The sequence below is a fragment of the Schistocerca americana genome, chromosome 3 (assembly GCF_021461395.2).
Source record: "Schistocerca americana isolate TAMUIC-IGC-003095 chromosome 3, iqSchAmer2.1, whole genome shotgun sequence".
Classification (NCBI taxonomy): domain Eukaryota; kingdom Metazoa; phylum Arthropoda; class Insecta; order Orthoptera; family Acrididae; genus Schistocerca; species Schistocerca americana.
Window position 1 is genome coordinate 944,218,196 of NC_060121.1, and position 16,730 is coordinate 944,234,925.

Sequence of the window (16,730 nt, forward strand, 5' to 3'; positions counted from 1 at the left end):
TGGGAGACACGATTCTGCGTGAAGAGTTTGACAGAGCACTGAAAGACCCGAGTCTAAACAAGGCGCCGGGAGTAGACAACATCCCATTGGAACTATTGACGGCCTTGGGAGAGCCAGTCCTGACAAAACTCTACCATCTGGTGAGCAAGATGTATGAGAGAGGTGTAATACCCTCAGACTTCAAGAAGAATATAATAATTCCAATCCCAAAGAAAGCAGGTGTTGACAGATGTGAAAATTACCAGACTATCAGTTTAATAAGTCACTGCTGCAAAATACTAACGCGAATTCTTTTCAGATGAATGGAAAAACTGGTAGAAGCCAACCTCGGGAAAGATCAGTTTGGATTCCGTAGAAATATTGGAACACATGAGGCAATACTGACCCTACGATTTACCTTAGAAAATAGATTAAGGAAAGGCAAACCTACGTTTCTAGCATTTGTAGACTTAGAGAAAGCTTTTGACAATGCTGAGTGGAGCTCTCTCTTTCAAATTCTGAAGATGGCAGGGGTAAAATACAGGGAACGAAAGGCTATTTACAATTTGTACAGAAACCAGATGGCAGTTATAAGAGTCGAGGGACATGAAAGGGAAGCAGTGGTTGGGAAGGGAGTGAGACAGGGTTGTAACCTGTCCCCGATGTTATTCAATCTGTATATTGAGCAAGCAGTAAAGGAAACAAAAGATAAATTCGAAGTAGGTATTAAAATCCATGGAGAAGAAATAAAAATTTTGAGGTTTGCTGATGACATTGTAATTCTGTCAGTGACAGGAAAGGACTTGGAAGAGCAATTGAACGGAATGGACAGTGTCTTGAAAGGAGGATATAAGATGAACAACAACAAAAGCAAAACGAGGATAATGGAATGTAGTCGAATTAAGTCGGGTGATGCTGAGGGAATTAGATTTGGAAATGAGACACTTAAAGTAGTAAAGGAGTTTTGCTATTTGGGGAGCAAAGTAACTGATGATGGTCGAAGTAGAGAGGATATAAAATGTAGACTGGCAATGGCAAGGGAAGTGTTTCTGAAGAAGAGAAATTTGTTAACATCGAGTATAGATTTAAGTGTCAGGAAGGAGTTTCTGAGAGTATTTGTATGGAGTGTAGCCATGTATGGAAGTGAAACATGGACGATAAATAGTTTGGACAAGAAGAGAATAGAAGCTTTTGAAATGTGGTGCTACAGAAGAATGCTGAAGATTAGATGGGTAGATCACGTAACTAATGAGGAGGTATTGAATAGAATTGGGGAGAAGAGGAGTTTGTGGCACAACTTGACAAGAAGAAGGAATCGGTTGGTAGGACATGTTCTGAGGCATCAAGGGATCACAAGTTTAGTATTGGAGGGCAGCATGGAGGGTAAAAATCGTAGAGGGAGACCAAGATATGAATACACTAAGCAGATTCAGAAGGATGTAGGCTGCAGTAGGTACTAGGATATGAAGAAGCTTGCACACGATAGAGTAGCATGGAGAGCTGCATAAAAACCAGTCTCAGGACTGAAGACAACATCAACAACAACAAATACTTGGATTAAAAATCATGAAAGAAGGTTATTTACATGGAAGAAACATGGAGAAAAATGAAGGTTTGACTGATGAACTAATGATAATTTAGATTTAGGGATCAGATTTTAATCTGTGAGACATTTCCAGGGGCAGATGTGGGCTCTGACAATTTAATGGTTACAAACTGCACATTAAAACCGAAGAAATTACAGAAAGGTAGGAAATTAAAGAGATGGAACCTGGATAGGTTGAAAACTAGAGGTTGCTGAGAGTTTGAAAGGGAGCATTGAGCAACAATTGACTGAAACATGACTAAGGAACACGATAGAAGATGAACAGGAAGCCTTGAGAAAAGAAAGAACGAAGGCAGCAAATAATCACACATGTAAAAAGTCAAAGCCCAGTATAAATTCTTGGATAAGACAGAAGATACTGAATCTAGACGACAAAATGAAAAAATATAAAAATGAAGCAAGCAAAAGGAAATATAGACATAAAAATGAGAGTGATATGAAGGGGAAAGCAAGAATGGCTAGACAAGAAAGGCAAAGACATAGAATTATGCACAACTAGAGGAAAGACAGATGCCACCTATAGAAAAAAGGGAGATTAACTCCAAAGCAACATTACAGAGGGACGAGGGAGTAGGAGATGAGTTGGAAGATATATTACTGCAAGAAGAATTTGATAGAGCACTGAAAGAGTCGAGTCAAAACAAGGCCCCTAAAGTGGATGGCATTCCCTCAGAACATCCGATATTCACTGATAAGCCAGCCACGACAGAATACTTCACCTGGTGTGCAAAATGTATGAGACTTAATGAAGAATGTAATAATTCCCATTCCAAAGAAAGCAGGTGCCTACAGATGAGAATATTACCAAACTATCAGTTTAATAAATTATTGGTGCAAAATATTGACAGATTATTTACAGAAGAATGGAAAAATTGATAGAGGTTGGCCTCAGAGAAGATCTGTTTGGTTTCTGGAAAAATGTATGAACACAGGAAGAAATACTGGCCTCAATGTTTATCTTAAGAGATGGGTTAAGGAGGGCAAACCTACATTTACAGCATTTGTAGATTTAGAAAAAACTTTTGAGAATGTTAATTCAAATACACAGTGGATGAAAGGAAAGGATGTGAAATGCAAACACTAGTTGAAAAGAGAGAGGAAGGGAGGGAGCAATAGAGAGGGGGGGAGGAAAAGGGCCCGTGGAGGGGGGGGGGGGGGGGGGATTGCAGAGGGGGGACAAAGGGGTAAATGTAGTAAGAAGGTTCAAAATTGATTCAGGCTGTACTAGTTATTTGGAAATGAAGAGGTTTGCGCAAGACAGAGTAGCTTGGAGGGCTGTGCCAAACCAGTCTACAAACTGACAATGACATTTTATCATAATCTCAAAATGGTCAATTTAGTGAGAAGACATAATATACCGTCAGGATTGGTTCTGGTTTAAGGCCAAAGTGACAAGTGGCTGCTTCAGGTGCCAATTGAGATGTCTGAAAAATCCATTTTCACACTCTCTCAATTCAGATTTATTTTTAAATATCCTACTACGAGCCCAAGGAACTGCATCTAATGTATGAGGGAAGGAAGGGGGAAAGGGGGGGAGGGGGGTTGGAGGTGTGGGAAGCATCAAATAATGTTGCTTTTGTAAAAAGATGGAAGGGACAGGGGGGGGCTGAAAGATATGTCTCAGCACATTCCCTGTTAATAGGGTTTTGAAAACATTGCCAGAAGTGAGCTACGCCTCAAAATTTTATTATGCTGATTCAGTGACTTTCTCCCAACCCAGCCCCAGTTATCCCCGTCAAATGCCAAGCGCTAATACTGTAACTCCAACACAGCGCTTCAGAATTTTGAAGTGTCAGTAATATTTGTAAACTGCATTTTGCACAAATCTTCACATGAATTTAAGATTCATGTTCTAAGGAGCTGAATTTATCCTCTGAATCATACAAAAATAACAAATTAATGTATTTTTTCAGTACTTTTAGTATTTTTAAACACATTTGTGAGATAACACAAAGAACATTGCAAAACAATTTTATTACCCAGAGCTTGAAAAGTGAGCATGCTCTCCATAGCTCATATTTATTACGTGAATTTTGTTATTTTGTGTGCGCTCCATGACTTTGATCATGGCTCGAACCAAAGCTGTTCCAGTCTCCATAGAGCCCAAGCGATTGTCTCCTGCAAAATGACAGAAATTGTCATTATTAAATACCATACTTGCTACATTTACGCACACACACACACACACACACACACACACACACACTTTTTTTTTGGTGCTGTAGCACGATTGGGATGCCCAACTGGTCACTAGCACAATGAGACAATCCAACTGCTCCGAAACAAAACATAGACACTAACAAATTCTAATTTTGGTTTATGTGTCTATCCACTGCTTAAAATTTACACTGTGCAATGAATGGTTACCTAAACTGAATCCATTGTCTGTAAACATTGTCTATTTTCATCACCAGCATTCTTTCTAATTATTTTTGTATATACCCATATTGAAGGTATTAAGTGCTACCCTTCACTACCATGCACAAAAATTTCAAGTATTTATAGAACAGTTGTCAATATGTAAGAATTTGCTGCAAAGAAATACTTCACAATTCTGCTTTCCTTTTTCATGCCTACTGTCCTCTCACATTAATGAGTCTACCTGTCAAAAACCTGAATAACCACCTTTTGCAGCCCAGACTGTTGCAAAACATGCAGGAAGAGAGTCAACAAGGTCCTGGATGGTATGGACTCAAAATCGTTGTCCAGGTGTACCAGGTTTCTAAGATAAGGCTCCATCGTGCCAACAGCCCAATGAGGTGGTCTCACAGAGTATCGATTGGATTTAAATCTGGGAAGTATGATAGCCAGGTGAGTACAGTAAATTCATCCTGGTACTCTTTAAACCATGCATGTACACTGCACTGTCCTGCCATCATGCCATGGAAAAAGAAACCCGCCCCTGTCCCCCCAAGAACAGAAGTATACTTCTGTTGATCCACTGAGCCTTCCAGAATGACGACATCACCCACAGAATGTCACGAAAACATTCCCCAGACTACAATGCTCCGTCCTCAGCCTGGATCCATCCGACAATTGTGGCACGGTGTCTACTTTCAGATGTTTCACACCATACATGCCAATGGCCATCTGCCCAATGAAGCACACATCTAGAAATACATGGGCACTGCAAATCACCCTTAAATGACAGGCAGAGGGTTCACTGAACCACCTTCACAATAATACTCTATTATTACAATCTCTAACAGTTCGCAGAAAAAACGAACACCTATATCTTTCTGTGCAAGTTCTCACTTTCCTCGTTTTATTACACACATTTGGATGTGAAAGTTTGTGATTGAAATTTCATGAGAAGATTCCACCGCATCAAAAAACCACCTCTGTTTTAGTGCTGTCCACCCCAAATCCTGTATCATGTTAGTGACTCATTACACTATTTCGCGATAATACAAGACAATCTGCTCTTGTTTGAACTTTCTCAATGTGCTGCTCCTTTAATCCTACCTGATAAGGGTCACAAGCCATGCAGAAGTACTCCAAAAAAGGACTGACAAGCATAGCGTAGGCAGTCTCTTTAGTAGATCTGTTACACATTCTCAGTGTTCTGTCAATAAAACAGTGTCTCTGGTTTCCTTTCCCCACAAGACTGGGTATGTGTTCTTTCCAATTTTAACTGTTCGTAATTGTAATTCCTCAGCACATAATTGAATTTACAGTCTTTAGATTTGACTGATTTATCATGTAACCAAAGTTTAACGGATTACTTTTAGCACTCGAATGGATGACCTCACACTTTGCATTGTTTAAGGTCAACTGCCAATTTACGCACCATTCGGATATCTTTTCTAAATCATTTTGCATCTTGTATTGATCTTCTGATGAGTTTATCCGACAATAAATGACATCATCATCTGCAAACAACTTAAGACAGTTGTCCAGATTGTCTCCTAAAACATTTATATACATACGGAATGATACAGGGCCTATAACACTGCCTTGGGGAATACCAGAAACCACTTCTGTTTTACTCGATGACTTTCTGTCAGTTATTATGAACTGTGACCTCTCTGACAGGAAATCACGAATCTAGGCACGTAACAGAGATGATACTCCATAAGCACACAACTTCACTACAAGCCACTTGCACGGCACAGAGTCAAAAGCCTTCTGAAAATATAGAAAGATGGAATCAATTTGAAATCCCTTGTCAATAACACTCATCACTTGAAGTAAGTAAAGAGCTAGTTGTGTTTAGAACGATGTTTTCTAGACTGTGTTGACTGTTTGTCAGTAGAACGTTCTCTTCAAGGCAATTCATAATGTTCAAACACAATATAAGTTCCAAAATCCTGCTGCATATTGACATTAATGATATGGTTTATCACCTTTCTTGAATATTGGTGTGACCTGTGCAACTATCCAGTCTTTGGGTATGTCTCAATGAGTGAGCGGTTGTATGTGATCGTTAAATATGGTCCTATTCCATCAGCGTGTTCTGAAAGGAACCTAACTGGTATACAGTCTGGACCAGGAGACTTGCTTTTATTTAGTGCTATAAGTTGCTTCACTACTCCAAGGATATTTACTTCTAAGTTACTCATTTTGGTAGCTGTTCTTCATTCGAGTTCTGAAATATTTACTTTGTCTTCCTTTGGTGAAAGAATTTCAGAAGGCTGTGTTCAGTAACACTGCTTTCACAGCACTGTCGTCTAGAGCATTTCCATTGCTATCAATCAGAACAGGCATCGATTGCATCTTGCCACTAGCATACTTTATGTACAATCAGAATCTCTTCGGATTTTCTGCCAGGTTTCACTGTGGAAACTACTTTAAGCATATCACATTGACATCTGCATTAAATTTCGAGCTTCTGTAAAAGATCCCCAATCTCTGAGATTTTGCATTTGTTTAAATTTGGCGTCATTGTTCTGACCCGTTTTGTGTAACGAGGGTGATCAGTTCTGTCATTTGTTAATTTATCTGGTATAAATCTCTCAATTGCTGTCGATACTATTTCACTGAATTCAAGCATCTGGTCTATACTTACATTATTAATTTGGAAGGAGTGGATATTGTCTCTTGGGAAGGCGTCAAGCAAATTTTTATCATCTTTTCGGAATAAGTATATTTTTCGTTTATTTTTGGAGGATTTGTGGGTTACAATATTCAATCTCTCAATGACAACCCTGTGTTCTCTAATCCCTGTATCCACTTTGATGCTAGTTATTAGCTCAGGATTATTTGTTGTTATGAGGTGAAGTGTGTTTTCACAATCATTTACTATTCACATGGGCTCATGAACTAACTGCTTGAAATAATTTTGAGAGAATGCTCCCAGCACAATTTCAGCTGATGTTTTATGCAGACCTCCAGATTTAAACATGTATTTTCGACAACATGTTGAGGGTAAATTAAAGACACACCAACTATAATTCTATGAGTCAGGTTCATGTTTGAAACTAAACTCAAGTTTTCTTTAAACTTTTCAGCAATTGTATCATCTGAGTTGAGAGGGCGGTAAAAGGATCCAATTATTTTATTTCATTGCCAAGAACGACCTCTGCCCATAATAACTCACAGGAACCATTTGCTTCAATTTCACTACACACATAAACTACTACTAATAGCAACAAACATACCACTGCCAACTGTTTAGCCAAACCTTTCGGAACACCCCAGCTTTCAACACTTATAATGATTCGAGCATCGGTGCTTTCTATGACCTACTCAGTGGAACCCAAAACCCAACCATCCTATGACGCAAGTCAAGGAATCTGCAGCCTACATAGTTGCAAAACCAACTGAGCTTCTGATTCAGACCCTCCACTTATAAAACGTGATTCATCTGAAAAGGTCACCATTTGCCACTCAGTTGACATCCAGTTGCAATGTAAATTCTAGCCTTCATCACCCATGAACAGCAGGCACCATGAGTGCATCAAGTGGTGCCTGTTGTGGAGGCCCAAATTTAGCAACATTCACTCAACAGTAGTTGAGCAGACACTGTTAGTGCCCCTTTGTTTCATCTGGGCAGTCAGCTGCTCAACAGTTTCACATCTGTTCACCAGTACACATCTCCGCAGCCATCATGGACACATGTCGTCTACAACCAGTGGTGCACCATAGTTGCCTTGGCACCAGTTTTGGATAGCAGCATTTTGCCATCTACAATATTCTTTAACCACAGCGGCACACCAACAATTAATAAACTTAGCCATTTTGAAAATGCTTCCACCCTTGGCCCAAAAGCCAATGATTATGCCCTTTTGTACCTCAGATAAATGACTGTTTCCGCATTCTGAAAGCGACTTCACTGTTTTCCATATCCCCTCCCCAACATGTTTTAAATATCCTGCACAGCTGGTGCTGCTACCAGCTGTCTGTTGAGTGGTTATTGCAGGCGGTGCTCACATTAATGTGACTGGAGCTTCAAGTTCTTCTCACTTTCTCAAATTTTCTCTTATTTGCTGTCCCTGGTGTCCCTATCCTTTTTCAGATTTTCCTCAATGTATTTTTGTCAGCACTATTTGCACCTTTTTTGCTTGTCAATGAACTGAAAAAATTTATAACATGGATAAAGAAAACTCTTCTCATGAAACAACACCATTTGAAAACACTTAGAAATATATTAAACCGCAATAATTCAGTCTGCTGTCACTGAGAAGATTTTCTGCAATCATATGTAACGTGTAATATTTATACTGTCAGTAAATACATTTTCAAAATTTTCGTCAGAAACAACAAATAAAGACAAAAATTTATAGTGTCAATTATTCACTGTCTCAGAGTAGTAGTTTTGGCATTTTACAGTGAAAAGTGAGAAAAGAAAAATTTTTAAAAATGGACAGCAATCATAACCCAGGGGCAAAAAAGATATTAATTATTTTACGTTAAATATGTCTTGCATAATTCAAAATGACCATGAGAGATGTTTGTCATTTACGTTGAATTTATGCTAGTATCAGAACATCCTTCAAGGCAGCACTGCTTCAACACTGTAACCATTCTACACAAATACAGAAATTACACTGCATGAAATCAGCAACTATCTCCACATCTACATATATACTCTTCATCCATTGTAATGTGTACAGTGGAGGATACTTCATACCAGTATTGTCACTATTGACTTATTTGACTTGCAAACAGAACAAAGGAAATAATGACTGTGTGCCACTGTGTGTGTCCTAATCTCTTGCCTTTACCCTGTGGTCCATACACAATACAAAAGGTGGAGCCTGTAAATTTGTGGCATAATCTGAATCAAAAAAACATTTTCTTAATTAATGCAAAAAATGTTCAAGAGCAATATCTGCTTCCTTTCCATAATTCCCCTTAAAGCTCCCTTAGGATCACCATTACACTTTGATATTGGCTATACAGCTGTTATCACATTACCTCATAGCAAATCTCGGTTTTGACATTTTCCACCATGCTCTCAGAAGGAACCCAAATGGTACAGTAGTAAACTTCTCTTATCTGGTGTTCACAGTCGTGCCACATTTTGTAAATAGCATTATTGTGTTTTGAGTATGAAATTATTTATTTGTACAACCCACTACTACAATTTTGGCTGTGTGGCCATTATGAAGTGGAAATAATTATCCTTTAGCACATGTCAAAAACTAAAAATCATCTGACTTTTATGTTATCATCATATCTGTATGCTACGTCTTTAATTTTTACTGTTGTAGCATCTTTTAGATGAATCACATTAAATCACTATTTATGTACAATGTATACCTTTCCGCCTGCCATAGTCGGCTGTAGAAATAAACATCTTTAGTGTCGAAAGATGGCTGTGATGTCATTTACAAAATGTGGGACAGTACTCTGATGAAGTGGTGTGTGTAATGTGGTTTCCATAACAGAAATGTACTGTAAATTCCCAGATTATATTAAAGGATCTTGCAACAGATAGATGCTATACATATTTATCTATAATTCTGCTCTGCCTGTTGCAATCTGTGCTCTTTATCCATTTAGGATAGACGATACTGCCAGCAGTGTATTTACATTTTAAAAAAATAATTAATCCAATAGGAATTCAATCAGAACCATATTCAGCCTTGAGCAATTTCAATTTTTTTTATTTGGGGACACTTATTTAAATATCAGTCCTTTGCAGATTTGTGACAACGTCAGGCAGAAGTGTGGTACTAACAGCGCAATGCGTGAATGGATTTTTAAATGCATAATTTAATATTTTGACTTTCTAGTTGTTGTCTCCTATTCTGGGACTACTATATCACAAGAGTTAACTTTACGAGCAAGGAACAATCTTCGAGCTGAGGAGGAGTAAAAACAGTTAATTCCCACATAATAAATGTAATTAATATGAACAGATGAACTTCTCATAACTTGCAATCACTAAAGGAAGATTACATCACCACTGTATCAGCCAGACATATTCAAGAACACTGCTAACATGTACTTCACATGCACCCTATGCTTTTATTTGAGAATAATTCATTAATTTCTTTGTTAACTTTTTGTATATTACATAGCTACTGTCGGGCAGTACAGAAATAATGGGTATCCACGATGACTGCTAAAGCCATTTCATTTTAGTATTGGCTGCCACAACATACATAAATGTGTGCCAGCAAATGCAAAGATAAGCTGTTTAGTATTGGAGAGAAAACTGTGATAGCGGTATTAGAAAATGGCTGTTTTGTCAAGAAAATTAATGTTGTAAGCATTAATGAGTGCAGTATGACAGGGACCTTATCCGTACCTGAAGCACTAGGAATGACATAAAATTTAATAACTCAGGATACACATACACAGACAAGAGAAAAAAAAATTCCCAGATTCCCAGTTAAAAATGCACTTCTCCTGGGTGTAAATAAACTATAGCCCTGGTGAGTGTAGATTTTTTTCCATGCTACGTGACAATATATTTTCTCCCGGAGCTGTAAAACTTGTCAACCATTTGAATTGTGAAGGTTTTATATGCAAGCATACAACTTCCCAGCACTTTAAGAAATGAAACACAGCAAAAAGAAACACATTTTGGGAAGATTTTTGATGAGCAGCAACATTTACACTGCATATTTTTTTTATTACGAAAGTTTAAACACAAATTCCACCAAATACAGCACGGTAGCTTCCAAAGTACTGAAATCAAGGTTGCGATGAATTTTTGAAGCCAAATCATAGCTCATGTCATGTAATCTCACAAGCCAATGACAGCATAGGATATGTGATACAGTGAGCCAATACCAACACCACACAAATATGAAAAATTAATGGTTCAAATTACCGTAACACACACAGAGCATAGCTACAAGAAAAGTTAAACTTTCAAATATAATATTGGCCATCAAAATTTTTTTGTCACTTTTTTCCAAGGGCGTGATTAAGCAGGATCGCAAGAGCACAGTTTAAATTGCAGCAGCTGAATATTTCTGACAAGCACGATTATAAATTTCACTGCTGTGCACTAAACATTTCATGAGTTACCTGCCGAATACATGTTCCGTTGAGCACTTTTACTTTTCCATGAAATGCCAGTTGTGTGAAATTTTTCAGGAACTCACTTCACATTTTTTTAAGAATAATTATACTTTTTGCAATCATTATTACATAATTAATGTAAATTAAATTAATATAAACTATAAATTAATATACACTAAAACAATTATGAAAAACTGACCTTGAAGTTTGGTCTCTCTAAGCATGCTTTACCCTTTCAGATACATCAAACGGTAAAATTTTAAATAATGGCATAAATGGCTGGTGTTCTGGGCCCAAAATTTTTCTAAAAGGCTGGTCCTCAGTGTTACCCTTTCAATGAGAGGGTAACATGTTGCAATTTAAGAAATTCATCACATATTCTAAAATGTAACATACTTCATGTTGCATAAAAGGAAATTTATTGAGAAATTAACTTCTTAAACAACCATTCGCAATATTTTCCCACGACCTATTAGCAATTTAAATAGTTGTGCATTCACCCCCATCAAAACGAGTCCCACAAGACAGGCTCTGGCCCTGCGTCGAAAGCAGTTTGTTTTTACGAAGTAACCTGACACATTTTGCAGTCACCCGACGACTGTGTGTACACCGTGATTTGTTGTTGTAAATGGTGCATTTTCTTTGCAACTAAAGTTTTATTTTTGTGTTATTCTCTCATTTACGTTTTATTGCTGTAGTAGTTGGATACAGTGAAATTATTTGTCAGAGTATCAGATCTTACTAGTGAACATGACAAAAATTTCGCTGAAAATGGAAACAATGAAAAATTCCCGGATTTTTCCAAGACGAAAAAATTTCCAAGTTTTTCCTTGGTATCCCAGAGCATATACATCCTGTAACTGCAATGCATTCCCATTTTAAGAACATATCACAACAGGCAGTTGAAGGAAAGAGTTTACCTAGTGGCAGGTGCTGTTCACAGCAAAAAAATTTAAGAACACCTATTAATAATCTGCTCTGTGAATAACAATGAATTAATTATGGTAAACAAGGGTAATTTTATAACTGCTGGCAAAGAGTGGGGTGTAACATTACAAATGACAATGCACTACAGGGCAAAAGCTGTGGTTTTCTGATTTCTTAACTGTGACAAGGCAATTAAAAACATGAATGATACAATGTAACAATGGCATTATTAACTAATGTACTATTCATCCAAAAAGTTCCGAGACTGACTTTACACCTGGCACATCAGTGGCGTCAGCACAGTAACTATGGTGGCAGCTTGAAATAACTGCAAACCACAGAAGTTCACTCAACCAGTCAGTTGTAAGAAGGCAATGTTAACTAGTGGACATGTGACCATAGGGTGTCAACATTGTTGTGTCACAAATCGTAGTGGAGCAACATCTCTAAATTAAGAATTCTCCAGAATGTTTTGAAAAAGAGAAAAGTGTGTGCAAAGTTTTTCCCCACACACGTAAACTCCCAAATAAAAATTATGCGTGGATGCACACCAAAGCTTGATTGGAATGCACAATGCAGACAATTCTTTTCTGGAGAAAGTCATCACAGGTGACAATACTTGTGTTATCAACGTGAATGTATCACAAAACAATAAAGTCCAGAAATTCGCATGAAGAGTCAACATTCTGATGACATACCCAACATTCAAGCCAATTTGACAAGTTGAACAACTTTGCAAAGAAGGATTTTTCCGACAGTTTTCTACTGTTGTACGAACAGTCTGTTACCTGTGATCAGTTGAGGGTGAGACTATGTAGAACACCATAAGCATTAAATATATAATTTTAACTTCTTTATTTTTTATTAATCCAACCTCAAAACTATTTGGATTGACACGGTACTTATAAGAGGCTGCATATCGATGCAGCTGTCTGCCTAGAGATCACCAAATCAATACAACATTTGTATTAGCACTAAGCTTGTTAATGAGATGTATAAGGGATTCCTTTGGAATGATGGAATGTTTCCAGTAGCACTGACAACTGCTGCTGGTTCACATCACTCTATAATTATCTGCATGGAGTATATGAGAAAGTATCATAATAACTGTAAAATCAGTACACAACATTTTCAACACTTTGATGAAACAATTCAATGCATGAGAAAGCATGTTAATTAATAATATGAACATAATTCCAAACAGGACAAATTGCAAAGTTAACTGAAAAGATAGCATATGAAAAGTCAAATACAGTGCGACAATAGAGGGACAATACAGTATATATCAGCCAAGCATTATCAGATGAAAGGGAACACCTGAAACAAGAAAGTGATATGAATACTGACAAAATTTCTCTCAGCCTGGATATTATTACACGAACCATCAACAGTGAGATCACCTGAAAACTGCTAGTAAAGAAGCTTGTGAAAGCAAGTTTGCAGTGCAAGATGGAATTACAATGGAAATGCTGGCAACATTAAGTGTAGTTGGTATGGGCTTCAGTGTTCGAGCATAAGAAAATCAAATCATCCCTCAAATTATTAGATAAAACTCCAGCAATAATGTAGAGCATAAAGCCGACAAAATAACACATATTTAAACAGGTGAGGCTGTTATATGGAAGGAACATTCAAAAAATACAAACCTATAGTTAAAGAAACAATTTGGGCTCCAGGTGCTACACCATTCCTTTCTGGTTCATCAGGAAAATAGGCAGCAGCAATGGATGCCACATGTGTTCCATGGGTAGCTAGAAAAGAAAACCATGGTCCTCTGCTTTACATGATTAACATCAGCACTACATTATTGTCATCCGATTAACAGAAACAGAAGTAGCAACACAAAAAACAGCAATTTTCAGAAAGTACTTCACTCAGAGAAATTTATCGCAGGTTTGGCTATCTTGCTGCATGTTGTCTCTTCCATAGTGGAAGAGAGAGATGTTAGGAAAAACTACAATCCAATGGCAGAGGAAGGGTGGTGTAATGAGGAAACCAAACAGATGCAGCAGGTCAAGCATATGTGCCATACTACAGGTTCCCACTGTAGCCGACTGAAGACACTCACTTGGTATTTGTAATTCTGGACTCTACTCAGTTTTAAAGATGTTTCTTTCCCTTGGTGGAATGAGCTGGAGCAGGGATATAGGGTGGACAAGGGAACTGGCACTTCTCATGACAGCTCTGAGAGTTGCACGGATCTGATTCTAGAAGTTCCTCCATGGTGCATTTGAACAGCCTAGACAGACAATTTTCCAGAAGAGAAGCCCGATGTCAATGTCCAGCCTTCATCCATAACAATGGTAATTACATGATCACATGCACAGCACAGGATCACTGCCTTGAACTTTGAAATACATGCACCTTCTTCAGCTGAATAAACCTGTTTTGGCTGGGCACTGTGCAGGGTGTCCACAGTTACAGTTACAGTCCCAAAACGTTGTGAAAAGAAAACCACTGCTCAGAATGGTGTAAAATTTCAACAGCATGTTATTGATACAGGGGGAAAGATCATGGGAAAAATCGAAAATTTGACCAATAGATGGCACCGCAAGCATCAGAATATGCACACCAACACATGTGCAGCACATGGCTGTTCCTCCTCAGTTTGAATCCAACATACCCAACATGACTGTCTCCACAAAGAATTGCACACTGCTGGTAAAGTTCCTTTACAAGTATGGCGACTGCGCACCAGTAGCCCTGCAGAAGCTCCGGACACTCAAGAGCATGAAAAAAGGCACTGGCCAGATGTCTGCTAAGGTCTGGAGAAAATGATTACAAAATTGGAAAACACGAGTTCTTTTGAAGTGCAGTGTGGCAGAGGGAGGAAAGCAGTTGGTCCGAAGTCTGTCAAAGATGTGGCCACAGCAGTGCTGGAGGAGTCAAGCAGTGGTGTGCAAACATGCAGTGCACGGGGAATTGCCTGAATGTCTGACACGCCTGCAAGCATGACACATCCTGCATTGTTAACCATACAAAATCACCCATGTTCAGTATCTGCTTCCTGTTGACTTGCCAGCAAGACAAACAATAACTCTGGAATTTCTTGCTCACGTGGAAATGGCCATGGAACATTCTGTGGACAGACAAAGCCCATTTTCATCTCCAACGACTCGTCACTATCCAGAATTGCAGAACATGGGTAATGGAAAATACACACACACACACACACACACACACACACACACACACACAATTGGGTACACGAGCCCTGCAGCCCCTGTCACCTTCTTCTTCTGGTTGTGGGGTTACCTGAAAGACGACTTGTTCAATGCCCGAATTACGAATTCAGCTGAATTGAAGGCACACATTGCACAATGCATTCTGAATGTGACCCTCGAGACACTCAGATCTGTTATGGAGTTTTGGAATGTGCTATTTCTTGATTTCAACTTGCAGCAGAAAACGGAGGATACCATAATGAAAATGTCTTCCATCAGCCTCATCACAATTAGAAACTGATGTCATTTTGCTTTTTATGCAGTTTTTGGCCTCGTGATAAAAACTGATTTTTCCCACCCAATGTGATACAACCTTCCCGTTGTGGATGGGCTTACATAACAGTGCCACAACCACTGACTTCTGGACTTGCATCACAGCTGTTGGCTGGTGAACATGTGCAGTCATGTACATTGAACGATACAAATCGTATAATGCGCAACTCGACCCATATGCATGATATTGTGATTCATCTGTCATTTGTAGCTGACCCCATTTATGTTTAAGACACTTACAGTGCCATCTATTGTTAAGTTTTGTTGTTCTGAGAAGTTGCCCCCCTACTGTTCAAATTTGACATCATTCTGAGCAGTGGTTCTTTTTCTACAGCATTTTGACACTGGAATCTTGTACACAACCTCATCATTTTGGGGGCTGGTGGTCAATAAATGAAAAATTACATCTAGAAGACTGCTTAATCAAACAGGATGGAGAATTGTTATTTAAATAATGCACAGCATCTACATTGCTAAAATACTATTCTGAACCTGGTACCAGTTACAGGTTCTATGGCAGGGATAAACAAAAAATTTATTTTCAATATCTTGCATAATTACTGATCGAATTTAAACATTTAAAATGCTGTCATAATCTGCTCATTATGAGGTATAATCTTATGTTAACAGTTTTGTGTTAGACAAGTATTACAATTAGAAACTGTGTGTGTCTAGAGGCAGCGTAAGTGATGGCGCACATATATTCTGAGTTTATTCATCCAGTGTTTAAGAATGAGAACACTTACCAACTTCCAACTTTAGACATAATTTTGAACCTTTAAGAAATTTTTTCTCACTGATGCCCCCCCCCCCCCTCCCCTCCCGTCCCCATCCTTCTCTACAAAATCATGAAATGAAGAAAAGCTTTATCACTTACTACACGTTTGCTGCTCATATAGTAAAACTTCAATGTCAGACATATTTTAACTTATCACTTCTTTACTACTAACTGTTTGCAACAAACTTAGCAGACAATATCTGCATATAGGCTACTGCTGAATGTACCTGCAAAATTATATTATTGTACAACACATAGTTAAGGAGATATGACATTATGAACAGTGAGATGGATGAAAAACTTGCTTTTGCTTAAAATGGAGCACAAATTACTCAGATTATGTTCATCCCGGCTTCATCAAGAAGGCACACAGCGTCTTCCAAGAAACTAAGCGTAATTTCCAACCTTTTGTAAACTTTTTGTTGCTTACGTGTTTTTGATTAAACACTCAACACATTAACTCATTTTTAAGGTAATCACGCACCTGAAGCTGTTTTATACAAGGGAATTCAATTCTTTAAAG

The 16,730-nt window shown here is 38.2% G+C and overlaps 1 protein-coding gene across 1 annotated transcript in view; it reads right to left on the bottom strand.

Annotated features, from left to right (window-relative positions):
- The window catches only part of LOC124607517 (tripeptidyl-peptidase 2), a 283,824-nt gene that overhangs the window by 176,095 nt on the left and 90,999 nt on the right, over positions 1 to 16,730 (bottom strand). The window contains exons 6-7 of the mRNA XM_047139911.1: positions 13,579 to 13,683; positions 3,565 to 3,703 (exon numbers count right to left, since the gene is read on the bottom strand). Of these exons, the coding sequence (XP_046995867.1) occupies positions 3,565 to 3,703; positions 13,579 to 13,683 (244 nt within the window). The remainder of the gene's footprint in view (positions 1 to 3,564; positions 3,704 to 13,578; positions 13,684 to 16,730) is intronic.